Source organism: Babylonia areolata, chromosome 27, assembly GCF_041734735.1.
Source record: "Babylonia areolata isolate BAREFJ2019XMU chromosome 27, ASM4173473v1, whole genome shotgun sequence".
NCBI classification, from domain to species: Eukaryota; Metazoa; Mollusca; class Gastropoda; order Neogastropoda; family Buccinidae; genus Babylonia; species Babylonia areolata.
This window is the reverse complement of record NC_134902.1, coordinates 40,711,902-40,729,834: the sequence shown is the minus strand read 5'-3', so window position 1 is coordinate 40,729,834 and position 17,933 is coordinate 40,711,902. Positions and strand designations below refer to the sequence as shown.

Here is a 17,933-nt window from a genome sequence, read left to right as displayed (position 1 = left end):
AGACATTGTTGAACTGTGGCCCCTGTTAAAAAAAAAAGAGAGAGAGAAACTTGTTCCTGGCAAAAATTTATTTGACACCATCTAGTTTCAAGTATGTATACATTTTCCTGTTTCAGTGTTTATCTATCAATGTAATTGTATAAAAATGAATTTTAGGATAAAAATTGACTTTGATACAGTTATTTATTTTGATGATACTGTTTGTATTATTTAAAATAAAAAAAATAAATAAATAAAAATAAAATCAAACGGGATAATAGATCTGTACAACTACAAGATAGTTGGTGTTGTACTGTTTAGTCTGTTGTGACAATTCCTGAACAGCCAAAATTTCACACAGCTTTGTCACTTTATAATGTTCACCCCTCCCACCCCCACCCCCCCCCACCCCCCAAAAAACAACAACAAAACAACACCAACAACTACAAAAAACTACCTTTCACTGTTTTAATACAATAAGAATTTAAGATCAGTGGATAGGTGCTACATAAGTATCCATATCATCAACATATTCATAATGTTGGTGCTGATAAATCTGTAGGACAGCTACATAATGCTATTGATAGATTTTTAAAAAGTTTTATAACTAGAGATGTAGAGTCATACTGCCATACAGACCTGCACCAGTTTGAATGAAAATAAAGACAACCTGTTCTTGGATGCAAACATGTCAGAGTCAAAAGTATCCTTCCTTTGCAGAAAAAAAACAACATCTCTTGAAAAAAAGTATCTCTTAGGAAAACAAATTGTAAACTTCCACTCTTGATCTCACCTGACGGGCGCAATAGCCGAGTGGTTAAAGCGTTGGACTGTCATTCTGAGGGTCCCGGGTTCGAATCACGGTGACGGCACCTGGTTGGTAAAGGGTGGAGATTTTTACGATCTCCCAGGTCAACATATGTGCAGACCTGCTAGTGCCTGAACCCCCTTCGTGTGTATATGCAAGCAGAAGATCAAATACGCACGTTAAAGATCCTGTAATCCATCTCGGCGTTCGGTGGGTTATGGAAACAAGAACATACCCAGCATGCACACCCCCGAAAACGGAGTATGGCTGCCTACATGGCGGGGTAAAAACGGTCATACACGTAAAAGCCCACTCGTGTGCATACGAGTGAACGCAGAAGAAGAAGATCTCACCTGACTTGGTTTACATAGGTACAACTACAAGTTTCAACTTCAATGTTTGTGTACAGTTTCGATTGTTCAGCAGCAAACATGGCACTGTGTCAGGTGTAATACAATGAGAGGGAGGGAGATGCATGTATATCTATTAAAAAAAGAAATTGCTATTTTATGTTTTAAGTATGTGTAGATGTGTACATCTACATATTCATTCCATACCTATGCACAAGAATAAGCACGCACGTTATGATAATGTGTGTGCTCATTCTTGTGGATAGGTATGGAATGAATGTACATATGTGCATGCTGTTTAAGTGTTTTATATAAATCTAATGCATGTAATGTGTAAAAATCTGCATGGCATGTATGAAATAACTTTAACACTGGAAATCGTTCTAGATTTTTTTTTTCCATACAATCTCTCTCTCTCTCTCTCTCTCTCTCTCTCTCTCTCTCTCTCTCTCTATATATATATATATATATATATATGTGTGTGTGTGTGTGTGTGTGTGTATGTGTGTGTGTGTGTGTGTGTGTGTATATATATATATATATTTCTGTAACAAAAGAAGTGTTTGAGGAAGAGAGACCGGGAAAGAGAGAGACCATAGTTCATATTTTAAAGATATGATGTTGATGTTGTTTGATATGTGCTACAGGTGAGTTCATCAAGCCAGACAGAGCTGCCCAGGACTGCCATCAACACAGGAGTTGAGAAACCGATTAACCAGCCATCATGACTTTAATGGAGTTTTTTGGCTGCACGTTTATCGCCTTTGGTCCTCCATTGGCTATGTTTCTTTTCACCATCGCCCGTGACCCGCTGAGAGTCATCGTTCTGATTGCCAGGTGTGTTGCTGTAGTGTAGGAGTGTGGCACTCAGCACTTATGTCGCTTGTGATTCCTCCACATTCAAACCCCACTGTCTGCATGCGTTAGTTTTATGTGCGTGTATGTGTGATGTGTGACAGTGTTTGTGTGTGTCTGTGTGTTTTTGTGTGTGTGGTATAACAATTTGTGTGTGTGTGTGTGTGCGTGTGCGCGCGCGCTTTATATGAAGAAAGCATTTGCCAGAAAATTTTCTTTCTGAATTCTTCCTTTCCAAGTTTCTTTCTTTTTTAAAATCTATTTTTGTTTTTATTTTTTGGTCAATGTTCAGATTTGAAAAATCTTATGTTAATCATATGATTCTAGCAGTGAGTTTTTAAAAAGAATGTTATATAAATCAAGTATAAGATTGAGCATGAAACAATTATGTAATTTTGATAAACTGTGTTCAACAAGAAATTTTTTGTCAGATTTTTATGTTGTTTGTTATTAAATCATTGTGTTAATTGTTATTTAGTGTCAGTATATAAGTGAAAGTAAAATTTCAAGGAGAAGAAGAAAAATATATTTTAAACTATAATTAAAGTGCACAATACCTGCTAGCCTTTCAATTTTTAAGTAGAAAAATCTGGTTCCTGTTCAGAGTAACAAACATATTATTATTAAAGGGTAGTGTCTAAAAATGTGGTAGCTGAAACTTTAGTTTAATAACTCTTGAAATAACTTTAGTCAAAAACTCTTCAAACGAGTGATTGCAACAAAGTAGACAAAGAAAGGTATGCCATATAAACTGTGTCATTGTGAGAACTGTCAGCAGACACATGATGTCTGTGTGTTTCAGTGGCTGTGTCATTGTGAGAACTGTCAGCAGACACTTGATGTCTGTGTGTTTCAGTGGCTGTGTCATTGTGAGAACTGTCAGCAGACACATGTCTGTGTGTTTCAGTGGTTGTGTCATTGTGAGAACTGTCAGCAGACACTTGATGTCTGTGTGTTTCAGTGGCTGTGTCATTGTGAGAACTGTCAGCAGACACATGTCTGTGTGTTTCAGTGGCTGTGTCATTGTGAGAACTGTCAGCAGACACATGATGTCTGTGTTTTAGTGGTTGTGTCATTGTGAGAACTGTCAGCAGACACATGATGTGTGTGTTTCAGTGGTTGTGTCATTGTGAGAACTGTCAGCAGACACATGATGTCTGTGTTTCAGTGGCTGTGTCATTGTGAGAACTGTCAGCAGACACATGATGTCTGTGTGTTTCAGTGGCTGTGTCATTGTGAGAACTGTCAGCAGACACATGATGTCTGTGTGTTTCAGTGGCTGTGTCATTGTGAGAACTGTCAGCAGACACATGATGTCTGTGTGTTTCAGTGGCTGTGTCATTGTGAGAACTGTCAGCAGACACATGATGTCTGTGTGTTTCAGTGGCTGTGTCATTGTGAGAACTGTCAGCAGACACATGATGTCTGTGTGTTTCAGTGGCTGTGTCATTGTGAGAACTGTCAGCAGACACATGATGTCTGTGTGTTTCAGTGGCTGTGTCATTGTGAGAACTGTCAGCAGACACATGATGTCTGTGTTTCAGTGGCTGTGTCATTGTGAGAACTGTCAGCAGACACATGATGTCTGTGTGTTTCAGTGGCTGTGTCATTGTGAGAACTGTCAGCAGACACATGATGTCTGTGTGTTTCAGTGGCTGTGTCATTGTGAGAACTGTCAGCAGACACATGATGTCTGTGTTTCAGTGGCTGTGTCATTGTGAGAACTGTCAGCAGACACATGATGTCTGTGTGTTTCAGTGGCTGTGTCATTGTGAGAACTGTCAGCAGACACATGATGTCTGTGTTTCAGTGGCTGTGTCATTGCGAGAACTGTCAGCAGACACATGATGTCTGTGTTTCAGTGGCTGTGTCATTGTGAGAACTGTCAGCAGACACATGATGTCTGTGTTTCAGTGGCTGTGTCATTGTGAGAACTGTCAGCAGACACATGATGTCTGTGTTTTAGTGGTTGTGTCATTGTGAGAACTGTCAGCAGACACATGATGTCTGTGTGTTTCAGTGGCTGTGTCATTGTGAGAACTGTCAGCAGACACATGATGTCTGTGTTTCAGTGGCTGTGTCATTGTGAGAACTGTCAGCAGACACATGATGTCTGTGTGTTTCAGTGACTGTGTCATTGTGAGAACTGTCAGCAGACACATGATGTCTGTGTTTCAGTGGCTGTGTCATTGTGAGAACTGTCAGCAGACACATGATGTGTGTGTTTCAGTGGCTGTGCCATTGTGAGAACTGTCAGCAGACACATGATGTCTGTGTGTTTCAGTGGCTGTGTCATTGTGAGAACTGTCAGCAGACACATGATGTCTGTGTTTTAGTGGCTGTGTCATTGTGAGAACTGTCAGCAGACACATGATGTCTGTGTGTTTCAGTGGCTGTGTCATTGTGAGAACTGTCAGCAGACAAATGATGTCTGTGTTTCAGTGGCTGTGTCATTGTGAGAACTGTCAGCAGACACATGATGTCTGTGTTTTAGTGGCTGTGTCATTGTGAGAACTGTCAGCAGACACATGATGTCTGTGTTTTAGTGGCTGTGTCATTGTGAGAACTGTCAGCAGACACATGATGTCTGTGTTTTAGTGGCTGTGTCATTGTGAGAACTGTCAGCAGACAAATGATGTCTGTGTTTTAGTGGTTGTGTCATTGTGAGAACTGTCAGCAGACACATGATGTCTGTGTTTTAGTGGTTGTGTCATTGTGAGAACTGTCAGCAGACACATGATGTCTGTGTGTTTCAGTGGCTGTGTCATTGTGAGAACTGTCAGCAGACACATGATGTCTGTGTGTTTCAGTGGCTGTGTCATTGTGAGAACTGTCAGCAGACACATGATGTCTGTGTTTCAGTGGTTGTGTCATTGTGAGAACTGTCAGCAGACACATGATGTCTGTGTGTTTCAGTGGCTTCTTCTGGTTGCTGTCGTTGTTAACGTCCTCACTGTTATGGTTTGCTGTGGTTCCCCTCAAAGACCAGCTGGCCTTTGGTATGGTCTTCTCTGTCTTCTTCCAAGAGGGATTCCGCTTCCTCTTCTATAAACTCCTAAGGTAAGTGGATGTTTCCTCTCCTATGAACTCAGGTAGGTGGATGTTCTGTCTTCTAAAAAGACCTCCTGAGGTAGGTTGTTATTCCCTCTTATAAACTCCTCAGATAGGTAGGTGGATATTCTCTATACTACAAGTATCTGATTCAGGCAGGTGGATATCCTCTCTTCTATAAACTCCTCAGGTAGGTTACCAGGTGGATATTCTCTTCAGGCAGGTGGATATCCTCTCTTCTATAAACTCCTCAGGTAGGTTACCAGGTGGATATTCTCTTCAGGCAGGTGGATATCCTCTCTTCTATAAACTCCTCAGGTAGGTTACCAGGTGGATATTCTCTTCAGGCAGGTGGATATCCTCTATTCTATAAACTCCTCAGGTAGGTTACCAGGTGGATATTCTCTTCAGGCAGGTGGATATCCTCTATTCTATAAACTCCTCAGGTAGGTTACCAGGTGGATATTCTCTTCAGGCAGGTGGATATCCTCTCTTCTATAAACTGGGCATTTTAGTCAGTGGTTTGTCTGTTGAGAGGTATTTGGAAGAGAGCAAGAGCTACTGATAAAAGAAGTGCAAGTAAAACGGCCAAGATCGAAGGGTACCTGTTGACAGTGAAGAAATGAATTGCTTGACGTCTTCTGTTAAGTGTTTCTGGAACTCACTGCCATACAGTCTGTGTAACATTTCCAACTTTTCAGTGAATTAAAAGTCATTCTTAAGACAGTTTTTTTGTTTTGTTTTGTTGTTTTTTGTGCCAAACATTCCATTAGCTGTGTTACAGGCTTTGTGTGTGTGGATGGGTGTTTAGGGTGTGTGGTGTTAGCATGTTGAGTTGCATTGTGCAAGATAATGCTATGCTAAGTATCAAGTATCAGAATAAGAATTACTGTCATTATCATACTTATTTGTTATTTTGAGTGTGATGAAAACTAAATTTGGAAGTTTTAAAAAGTCAACTTTTGACCAAAAAAATGGCCTTGAAAAGCATAGAAAATGACACAATGAGTGTAGAAAATGACACAATGAGCATAGAAAATGACACAATTCCCATGAACATAGCCAAATTCATGAAAGTCTGGTATGTGGCAGACTTTCACTTTCAGGTCAGTTCTAGTGCAGTGGGCAGTGGACATTTGTACCAGAGAATAAAGTTTCATTCCTAACACTAACTGAGTCGGTTAATGTGTGTTGTTTTTTTGTGTGTTTTTTCCAGCATTGTGATCTTTATGAGCGGTTGACATGGTGTGTCTTCAACCAGCGTCAGGTCAGTGTAGTGATGAAGGCATGGTTTGTGTCTGCAGGAAAGCTGATGATGGCTTGCAGAAAGTGAGCCAGGTGACAGAGGCAGACCATGTAGCTCCCAAGGATATTTCCAATAAACATATCATGGCATATGGTGAGTTGATCCTTCACTGTCTGGACTGTCAGTGTGTAGCTCCCTTCACTGTCTGGACTGTCAGTGTGTAGCTCCCTTCACTGTCTGGACTGTCAGTGTGTAGCTCCCTTCACTGTCTGGACTGTCAGTGTGTAGCTCCCTTCACTGTCTGGACTGTCAGTGTGTAGCTCCCTTCACTGTCTGGACTGTCAGTGTGTAGCTCCCTTCACTGTCTGGACTGTCAGTGTGTAGCTCCCTTCACTGTCTGGGACTGTCAGTTTGTAGCTCCCTTCACTGTCTGGACTGTCAGTGTGTAGCTCCCTTCACTGTCTGGGACTGTCAGTTTGTAGCTCCCTTCACTGTCTGGACTGTCAGTGTGTAGCTCCCTTCACTGTCTGGACTGTCAGTGTGTAGCTCCCTTCACTGTCTGGACTGTCAGTGTGTAGCTCCCTTCACTGTCTGGACTGTCAGTGTGTAGCTCCCTCCACTGTCTGGACTGTCAGTGTGTAGCCCCCTTCACTGTCTGGACTGTCAGTGTGTAGCTCCCTTCACTGTCTGGGACTGTCAGTGTGTAGCTCCCTTCACTGTCTGGACTGTCAGTGTGTAGCTCCCTTCACTGTCTGGGACTGTCAGTTTGTAGCCCCCTTCACTGTCTGGGACTGTCAGTGTGTAGCTCCCTTCACTGTCTGGACTGTCAGTGTGTAGCTCCCTCCACTGTCTGGGACTGTCAGTTTGTAGCTCCCTTCACTGTCTGGACTGTCAGTGTGTAGCTCCCTTCACTGTCTGGACTGTCAGTGTGTAGCTCCCTTCACTGTCTGGACTGTCAGTGTGTAGCTCCCTTCACTGTCTGGACTGTCAGTGTGTAGCTCCCTCCACTGTCTGGGACTGTCAGTGTGTAGCTCCCTTCACTGTCTGGGACTGTCAGTTTGTAGCTCCCTTCACTGTCTGGACTGTCAGTGTGTAGCTCCCTTCACTGTCTGGGACTGTCAGTGTGTAGCTCCCTTCACTGTCTGGACTGTCAGTGTGTAGCTCCCTTCACTGTCTGGGACTGTCAGTGTGTAGCTCCCTTCACTGTCTGGGACTGTCAGTTTGTAGCTCCCTTCACTGTCTGGACTGTCAGTGTGTAGCTCCCTTCACTGTCTGGGACTGTCAGTGTGTAGCTCCCTTCACTGTCTGGACTGTCAGTGTGTAGCTCCCTTCACTGTCTGGACTGTCAGTGTGTAGCTCCCTTCACTGTCTGGGACTGTCAGTGTGTAGCTCCCTTCACTGTCTGGGACTGTCAGTGTGTAGCTCCCTTCACTGTCTGGGACTGTCAGTTTGTAGCTCCCTTCACTGTCTGGACTGTCAGTGTGTAGCTCCCTTCACTGTCTGGGACTGTCAGTGTGTAGCTCCCTTCACTGTCTGGACTGTCAGTGTGTAGCTCCCTCCACTGTCTGGGACTGTCAGTGTGTAGCTCCCTTCACTGTCTGGACTGTCAGTGTGTAGCCCCCTTCACTGTCTGGACTGTTAGTTTGTAGCTCCCTTCACTGTCTGGGACTGTTAGTTTGTAGCTCCCTTCACTGTCTGGACTGTCAGTGTGTAGCTCCCTTCACTGTCTGGGACTGTCAGTGTGTAGCTCCCTTCACTGTCTGGGACTGTTAGTTTGTAGCTCCCTTCACTGTCTGGACTGTCAGTGTGTAGCTCCCTTCACTGTCTGGACTGTCAGTTTGTAGCTCCCTTCACTGTCTGGACTGTCAGTGTGTAGCTCCCTTCACTGTCTGGACTGTCAGTGTGTAGCTCCCTTCACTGTCTGGACTGTCAGTTTGTAGCTCCCAAGGATATTATCAGGAAATGTATCATGGCCCATGGTGAGTTGATCCTTCACTGTCTGGGAGTTTGTGTACAGAGCTCCCAAGGATATTACCTATATATCTGACTTATGGCTGATTTAACACTGTTGTTTCCCTGCAATTCACTCCCACTGGTTTGCCCTCTGATCTGATATCGCGCCTTCAGATGATCCTGAACAATGCTGCCAGAGCCATTTTCAAAAAGTCCAAAAAAGATTATGTTACCCCTGTCCAACTTCCTTGGTTGCCCATCCAGTACAGAATTCACTACAAAATTGTCCTGTTAGCTTATTGCTACTTTGAAGTTCTTTTCCATCTTTCTAATCTTCTGTCCTTCACATTTACACTCCATCCTGTTCTCTCAGGTCTTGTGGAGAAAAGCTCTTTCCAATCCCCAAAGTCTCTTCAAAGACATTTGGTCAAAGGGTTTTTCAGTATTAAGCACCTTCTGTCTGGAATTCCCTTCCTCTGGAACTCTGGCACTCAGCAACTCTGTCCTCAAAGGAGAACCCACCTGTTGAAAATGTCCTTTGGATGTGAAGAAGCACAGTCCCTTGTGTGTCTCCTCCCACCCTCTGCACGGCCCGTGTCCCCGCTCCATTGGTGTATCCTGTGCTGTGTGTGTCTCCTCCCACCCTCTGCACTGCCCGTGTCCCCGCTCCATTGGTGTATCCTGTGCTGTGTGTCTCCTCCCACCCTCTGCACGGCCCGTGTCCCCGCTCCATTGGTGTATCCTGTGCTGTGTGTCTCCTCCCACCCTCTGCACTGCCCGTGTCCCCGCTCCATTGGTGTATCCTGTGCTGTGTGTGTCCTCCTCCCACCCTCTGCACGGCCCGTGTCCCCGCTCCATTGGTGTATCCTGTGCTGTGTGTCTCCTCCCACCCTCTGCACTGCCCGTGTCCCCGCTCCATTGGTGTATCCTGTGCTGTGTGTGTCTCCTCCCACCCTCTGCACTGCCCGTGTCCCCGCTCCATTGGTGTATCCTGTGCTGTGTGTCTCCTCCCACCCTCTGCACGGCCCTTGTCCCCGCTCCATTGGTGTATCCTGTGCTGTGTGTGTCTCCTCCCACCCTCTGCACGGCCCGTGTCCCCGCTCCATTGGTGTATCCTGTGCTGTGTCTCCTCCCACCCTCTGCACGGCCCGTGTCCCCGCTCCATTGGTGTATCCTGTGCTGTGTGTGTCTCCTCCCACCCTCTGCACGGCCCGTGTCCCCGCTCCATTGGTGTATCCTGTGCTGTGTGTGCTTGTGGGTCGCTGTTTGCTCTGTGTACACTGTGTTCCCAGTGCACTTAATTTGAGGGTCAATATGACCCTCTCTCATTTTGGGGGCAGGGGTGGGGGGAGGGTCATTTCACAGATTTTGAGGGTCAGAGTCTGAATCATCCCATGTTTCAGCTGGTTGCTTTTGTTTGTTTGATTGTTCCCTCAGACATCACACACACTGTTGTTTGTTTGTTCCCTCAGACATCACACACACTGTTGTTTGATTGTTCCCTCAGACATCACACACACTGTTGTTTGTTTGTTCCCTCAGACATCACACACACTGTTGTTTGTTTGTTCCCTCAGACATCACACACACTGTTGTTTGTTTGTTCCCTCAGACATCACACACACTGTTGTTTGTTTGTTCCCTCAGACATCACACACACTGGTCAGTCTGAAATCCAATGTAAAAGTATTTACAACAACAACAAAAAACACACACACAAAAAAAAGAAATGAAAAAAAGTCACAACAATAACACGTGTCTCAATGCCAGTACCATGAAATGACTGCTAGCATGGTCTGGGGTTATATATTACTGTCACAAACAAAACTTTATAAATATTGAGAAAAGAAAAAAAAGAAGAAGAAGATTGTTGTTTCTCAACAGTGTCAGGCCTGGGTTTTGGTATTCTGAGCTCAGAGCGGTACCTTAATGTTTGAATTAATACTGATCGTTGTTTCTCAACAGTGTCAGGCCTGGGTTTTGGTATTCTGAGCTCAGAGCGGTACCTTAACCCCTAGGCTGCCTGCATGACGAGATAACTCGTCATGGCAAGCATGTATGCTTCGCTGCCTGCATGACGAGATAACTCGTCATCGAAATATTCTGACTTTTCCCTGGTTTGCATTCACTTCCTTGGCAAAAATAGTGGTAGCTTTAGCCTGGGGAATCTCTCTAGATTCTATTTATAGCTAGAAACCCCATCTACGTCATGAAGCAGTCCTTTATTTGAACGTTTTGATTGGGTCACTGTCCAAGTGTTTGCCTGACTTCTCTCCTCGCTCGCTCAACAAAATGTCGGACTGACGCCGTGCTCAAGACATGCGATCGTGACGAACTAAATCAACCATGATTTCTTTCTTTAGCTGATGCTCAGAAAGAATTGAAGCGTAAATTCGAAGGAGAAGATAGAGATGAACATTTATAGGACGATCTGATAGAAAATAAATGAATAATGAAGAGAGTGGCCAAGATGCGACTGTGAGTGAGTGATGCCGGCTGTACACATGTTAGCAGACGACAGATGACCGAATTAGCAGCAGAGCGATATTCTTGGCACGCAGCCAACGTGGTCTGATGAGAACTGAATCAAGTGACCGTGTGAGAGGGGTGAGGAGGAGGGGGTGGAGACTGAGGGGGCGTGGCCTCACATCCATCTTATCACTTGGAGAAGTCACAATGTATTGTGTATCAATCTCTTAAAAAAATATATATATATATATATATATATTGTGGTTGTTCTAGTATGATTTTGTGTTTGCAGATATCCATTTGTCCAGAAAATATGATGTTTTTGTGCAAATTACCTGACTAATGTTTGTAATGAACAAGTTGAAAATGTGACAAAAACAAAACACTGATTTCAAAACAACAGGATGTCACTAAAAATATATAAAATGGGAAAACAGCATGTGTTTTGTATTCTTTATTCATTTACCTTTCAGAAAATATATACTTTTATGGGTCTTTCTCCAATAACAAAGAGCACAGAATTTTTGGAAAATTTATACCCGTTTTTTGTGAAAAAACCCTGGCAAATAGATTTGACTTAAATCTTATTTTCCTGGCAGCGAAAGGGTTAATGTTTGAATTAACACTGATCGTTGTTTGTCAACAGTGTCGGGCCTGGGTTTTGGTATTCTGAGCTCAGAGCGGTACCTTAATGTTTGAATTAACACTGATCGTTGTTTGTCAACAGTGTCGGGCCTGGGTTTTGGTATTCTGAGCTCAGAGCGGTACCTTAATGTTTGAATTAACACTGATTGTTGTTTGTCAACAGTGTCGGGCCTGGGTTTTGGTATTCTGAGCTCAGAGCGGTACCTTAATGTTTGAATTAACACTGATTGTTGTTTGTCAACAGTGTCGGGCCTGGGTTTTGGATTTCTGAGCTCAGAGCGGTACCTTAATGTTTGAATTAACACTGATCGTTGTTTGTCAACAGTGTCAGGCCTGGGTTTTGGATTTCTGAGCTCAGAGCGGTACCTTAATGTTTGAATTAACACTGATTGTTGTTTTTCATCCCTCTCCATGCTAGACTGGTCTAGCTGCGGCTTTCCTTGATTGGAGAGGCCGAGATCTAGTTTTGATATAGCGCCAGTTGCTCGCTCCCGTGCCGCGTCGGTTGAAACAACCTGCACCGTGTCCCCCTGAGGAAACACCCACATTAACGTGGCGAGAAGGTGCGACTACGGTATTCACCCTTTCTTAATAGAAGCAGTCTAGAATGGAGAGGGATGGGCTCCGCCATGCTTTTCTGCCCAAGACTCACCGCATGAATGACGACCACTACTCAACCCATACCGGCTCGGTCGTCACCCGGGTCAACAAGGACCGCGCCTTCCATTGCAAACCAGGGTGGAGGTGACAAATGTGCTACTGGTGGACCACACAACAACAAGCTCCGGGCCAGGAACAACATCTCTATTGGCACGTGGAATGTCAGAACACTAAGGACGCCAGGAAAATTGGAAGAACTGACACATGCAATGAACAAATATCGCTGGCACATCCTAGGACTTTGTGAAACACGATGGAAAAACATCGGTGAAATACCCACACTTGAAGGCCACAGACTATTTTACAGTGGTAGAGAGGACAAACACGAACATGGAGTAGGGTTCCTGATCCACAAAGACATTGTTAACACTGTCATGGGCTGCCGACCAATATCCAGCAGGCTCACTACCATCCGCCTGAGGGCATCCCCATTCAACATCACCATCATACAAGCATATGCTCCAACATCTGATCACAGCGATTATGAAGTTGAGGAGTTCTACGAACAACTACAAGAAACCCTTGATCAGACACCAAAGAAAGACATCATAGTAGTACAAGGTGACTGGAACGCCAAGATCGGAGAAGACTCCTACAACACCTGGAAGGGCACATGTGGACGATATGGTAACAACGCTACAAATGAAAGAGGTTTGAGACTCCTGGAATTTGCCTGCTTCAACAACCTGAAGATAACAAACACATTTGGACCACACAAAGCATCCAGAAGATGGACATGGCACAGCCCTGGAGGAGATCACCACAACCAAATAGACTACATCATGGTAAAGAAGCGTTTCCAGTCTAGCGTGAACATTGCCAAGACAAGAAGTTTCCCAGGAGCTGACATTGCAAGTGACCACGACTTGGTAATGATGACCTTCAAACTCCAACTGAAGAAAACAAAGAAACAAAGCTTCTCAAGACTGAAGTTCGACCTGGAAAAATTGAAAGATCCTGAAGTACAAGAGGCATTCCAAGCCATGATTGGTGGGAAATTCGCGCCACTCATCACTCTCGATGCAGATGACGCCGACCTGGATACACTCATAAGCGACTTCAACGCAGCTGTGACTGAAACAGCCCAAACAACTCTTGGAAAACAACGCATCAAAAAGAAGCCCTGGGTCACGGACGACATCCTACAGCTGTGTGACAAACGTAGAGACCTGAAAAAGAAAAAGAATGAAGAAGAAGGGGCAAAACAGTACAAAGCAGTTAACACCGAAATCAAGAGAAGCATGAAGAAGGCAAGGGAGAATTGGATTGAAGGAAAATGCCAGGACATAGAGGAAAACCTGACAAGAAACAACAGCAAGAAAGCCTACCAAGTTGTGAAAGAACTTACCAACACAAGGCAAGGTAGAACTATGTCCAACATCCAGACCAAGGATGGAAAATGTCTAACAGAAGAACAAGACATCCTAAAGCGATGGACAGAATACTGCTCAGAGCTATACAACATACAGACCACAGGTGATCCAGCAATACTGAATGTCCCACCAGCCACTGATAACAGTAATCACCCCATACTCCGTGAAGAAATAGAGGCAGCAATAGCATCGCTGAAAAAAGGGAAATCGGCAGGAGTGGACAACATCCCATCAGAACTGGTCCAAGCAGGGGGTGAAGTTATGATAGATGTGCTACTGAAAATCTGCAACAAGATCTGGCAAACAGGGGAATGGCCCACACCGTGGACACAATCACTGATCATCACCCTTCCCAAAAAGGGCAATCTCCAGCAGTGTCAAAACTACCGCACCATCAGCCTGATTAGTCATCCCAGCAAAGTCATGTTGAAAATCCTGCTTAACAGACTGAAACCACAAGCAGAAAACATCATTGCTGAAGAACAGGCAGGTTTCAGACCAGGAAGGAGCACAACTGAACAAATCTTCAACTTGAGGTTGCTATGTGAGAGGTACCATCAACACCAACAAGACCTCTACCATGTCTTCATTGATTTTAAGAAGGCATTTGACAGGGTCTGGCATGCAGCTTTGTGGGCTACCATGAATCTGTACAACATCAACGCCAACCTGATTAGACTGATACAGCACCTCTATGACAAAGCCACCAGCGCCGTCTACCTCAACAATAGCATCGGGGACTGGTTCAGAACCACAGTCGGAGTGAGACAAGGCTGCCTACTCTCCCCAACACTCTTCAACATCTTCTTAGAAAGAATAATGACTGACGCACTGGAAGAGCATGTAGGAACAGTCAGCATAGGCGGCAGAACAATCACAAACCTACGTTTTGCCGACGACATTGATGGACTGGCTGGAAAAGAAGAAGAACTGGCAAGCCTGGTCAAACATCTAGACAAAGCCTCCACATCGTATGGAATGCAAATCAGTGCGGAGAAAACCAAACTGATGACTAACAACACCAACGGCATCAGCATTGACATCAAAGTCAACGACGAAAAGCTTAAAACAGTCCACAGCTTCAAATATCTGGGAGCAATCGTGTCAGATGAAGGATCTAAACCAGAAGTACTCTCGAGAATTGCCCAAACAACAACGGCACTCAACAAGCTGAACACCATCTGGAACAACAAAAACATCGCTCTCAGCTCAAAAATCAGACTGATGCGTTCCCTGGTTATATCAATATTGCTCTACGCCTGCGAGACTTGGACCCTGACTGCAGACATCGAGAGAAGAATCCAAGCTGTCGAGATGAGATGCTTTCGTAGACTACTTGGCATCTCCTACAGAGACCACATCACTAACACGGAAGTGAAGAACAGAATCCAGCAAAGTATTGGACCCTACGAAGACCTTCTGTCCATAGTGAAAAAACGCAAACTTAGATGGTATGGACACATCTCCCGATCATCTGGTCTTGCCAAAACGTTCCTGCAAGGCACCGTACAAGGAGGCAGAAGGAGAGGACGGCAGAAGAAGAGATGGGAAGACAACATCCGGGGGTGGACAGGCTTGACGCTCGGTGACGCCCTGAGGAAATCAGAAAACCGTGAAGAGTGGAGAGGAGTGGTGGCCAGGTCAGCAGCGGTGCCCCAACGGTCTGAACCCAGACTACGGGAGAGGTGAAGGTGGAGGTGAAGGTGTTGTTTTTCAACAGTGTCGGGCCTGGGTTTTGGTATTCTGAGCTCAGAGTGGTACCTTAATGTTTGACTTAACACTGATTGTTGTTTGTCAACAGTGTCGGGCCTGGGTTTTGGATTTCTGAGCTCAGAGCGGTACCTTAATGTTTGACTTAACACTGATTGTTGTTTGTCAACAGTGTCGGGCCTGGGTTTTGGATTTCTGAGCTCAGAGCGGTACCTTAATGTTTGAATTAACACTGATCGTTGTTTGTCAACAGTGTCAGGCCTGGGTTTTGGATTTCTGAGCTCAGAGCGGTACCTTAATGTTTGAATTAACACTGATTGTTGTTTGTCAACAGTGTCAGGCCTGGGTTTTGGTATTCTGAGCGGTGCCTTTTCCATCGTCAATGTGCTGGCAGACATGGCTGGACCAGGAACCATCGGCATCTTTGGAGATTCTCAGTACTTCTTCCTTGCTTCTGGTACATCTATGTGGTCCTGGTTGGTCAGCTGGGTCATAGACAACTTGGATACATACATAGATAGAAAGATTTAGTCCCTCACCCTAATGAAAATGATTGTCTGGTTACCATAGTTCATTCCCCTCACCCTAATGAAGATGATTGTCTGGTTACCATAGTTCATTCCCCTCACCCTAATGAAAATGATTGTCTGGTTACCATAGTTCATTTCCCTCACCCTAATGAAAATGATTGTCTTGTTACCATAGTTCATTTCCCTCACCCTAATGAAGATGATTATCTGGTTACCATAGTTCATTTCCCTCACCCTAATGAAAATGATTATCTGGTTACCACTGTTCATTTCCCTCACCCTAATGAAGATGATTATCTGGTTACCATAGTTCATTTCCCTCACCCTAATGAAGATGATTATCTGGTTACCATAGTTCATTTCCCTCACCCTAATGAAAATGATTATCTGGTTACCATAGTTCATTTCCCTCACCCTAATGAAAATGATTGTCTTGTTACCATAGTTCATTTCCCTCACCCTAATGAAAATGATTATCTGCTTACCATAGTTCATTTCCCTCACCCTAATGAAGATGATTGGTTACCATAGTTCATTTCCCTCACCCTAATGAAAATGATTATCTGCTTACCATAGTGTATTTCCCTCACCCTAAAGGAAATGATTATCTGGTTACCATAGTTCATTTCCCTCACCCTAATGAAGATGGTTGGTTACCATAGTTCATTTCCCTCACCCTAATGAAGATGATTGGTTACCATAGTTCATTTCCCTCACCCTAATGAAGATGATTGTCTGGTTAGCATAGTTCATTTCCCTCACCCTAATGAAGATGATTGTCTGGTTACCATAGTTCATTTCCCTCACCCTAATGAAGATGATTGTCTGGTTAGCATAGTTCATCTTGTGCTTTCAGATCAGCTGCTTTTCTTGTTCTCTTCATTCAAGTCATGCCAGAAAACCCACTTTTTGAAACAAATGTACAACACTTCTGTGCCATTCCATTGTTCTGGCTGTGTGGTTCTTCTGCATGTGTGTGTTTGTATAAGTGGTGTAACAGTTTGTGTGTGCATATGTGCCTGTGTGTGTGTGTGTGTATGTGTGTGTGTGTGTGTGATTCTGTTTACCATGTTTTTGAAAAGCACCAGTTAAGAGAATAGGTGCTGTATAAAATCACCTTTTTTTCTTTTTTCTTTTTCTTTTTTTGAATTACAGTGTGTCTTTGAATAGTTTGATGGATGTTGTTTTTTTTTCAGCTTTCCTGACGTTGTGCTTTATCATGCTGCACACGTTCTGGGGGGTGCTGTTCTTCAATGGCCTGGACAAGAAGCGGTACTGGATGGTGGTCTACGTGGTCCTCACTCACCTGATGGTGTCCTGTCTGGTGAGTCACCCTCCTCCCTCCCCTCTTCACGTGCTGCTCTCATAAGGAGGAAGGTGGCAGAATGGTTATGACGCTCATCTGCCAATACGTAGAATCCGTGAAGGTGTGGGTTCCAGTCCCACCTTGCCCTTTCTCCCAAGTTTTGAAAATCAAACTGAGCGTCTGGTCTTTCAGACGATTAACCCTTTGAGCCCTGACCACCGCTTTACCGGTGGCAGAGAAAAATGACATAATCCCTAGCCACCGGTTGAGTGGTGCGTAAACACTTGTGTCGTGTTTTGCTATTGGTTGACATATATTGAAGAGCCAATCAGAAAAACCGTAATATTCTGATGTTAGTGAACATAGTACCAACATGGCTGTGCCTTTTCACTGTCTTTTGTGCATGTGCTTTGGATAAAAAAGATCGATTTCAATATAAGTCAACCAATAGCGAAACACGACACCGCTCAACCAGTGTTTACGCACCGCTCAACCGGTGGCTAGGCATTATGTCATTTTTCTCTACCACTGGTAAAGCAGTGGTCAGGGCACTCTTTTTGTATATGCCGTGACACATTAAATACCAATTATTTGCAAATTTTGGCTCAGGAGCTCAGGCAGAAGGGTTAAAATTGCTCAGGAACTCAGGGCTCAAAGGGTTAACCCAGGTCCCATGTGCAGCATGCACTTGACACACTGAAAAAGAACCTATGGCAATGAGAGTGTTGTTGTCTGGCAACATTCATGAAGAAATCCACTCTGATAGCTACACAGCTTTATATGCAGGCATTCAAGGCCTGACTCAGCATGTTGGGTTATGCTGCTGGTCAGGCATCTGCCTAGCAGATGTGGTGTAGTGTGTATGGATTTGTCACAACGTAGTGACATCTCCTTGAGAAAAAGAAACTGAAAACTGTTCTCATGTCATCCATCTCCTCTCTGAACTGTTGATGTGGTGCTGTGATGTCACCCTCCTCTGAACTGTTGATGTGGTGCTG

At 44.3% G+C, this 17,933-nt stretch overlaps 1 protein-coding gene across 9 annotated transcripts in view; it reads left to right on the top strand.

Moving 5' to 3' along the window:
* LOC143301258 (gamma-secretase subunit Aph-1-like) overlaps window positions 1-17,933 on the top strand; it is a 30,902-nt gene that overhangs the window by 1,146 nt on the left and 11,823 nt on the right. For all 9 annotated transcript variants that reach the window (XR_013057751.1, XR_013057752.1, XR_013057756.1 and 6 more), the window contains exons 2-6: window positions 1,785-1,974; window positions 4,909-5,052; window positions 6,348-6,442; window positions 15,434-15,556; window positions 16,826-16,953. Coding sequence is in view for 3 of the 9 variants with exons in the window: in XM_076615405.1 (XP_076471520.1) it covers window positions 1,862-1,974; window positions 4,909-5,052; window positions 6,348-6,442; window positions 15,434-15,556; window positions 16,826-16,953 (603 nt within the window). In the remaining 6 variants the exon portion in view is untranslated. The remainder of the gene's footprint in view (window positions 1-1,784; window positions 1,975-4,908; window positions 5,053-6,347; window positions 6,443-15,433; window positions 15,557-16,825; window positions 16,954-17,933) is intronic.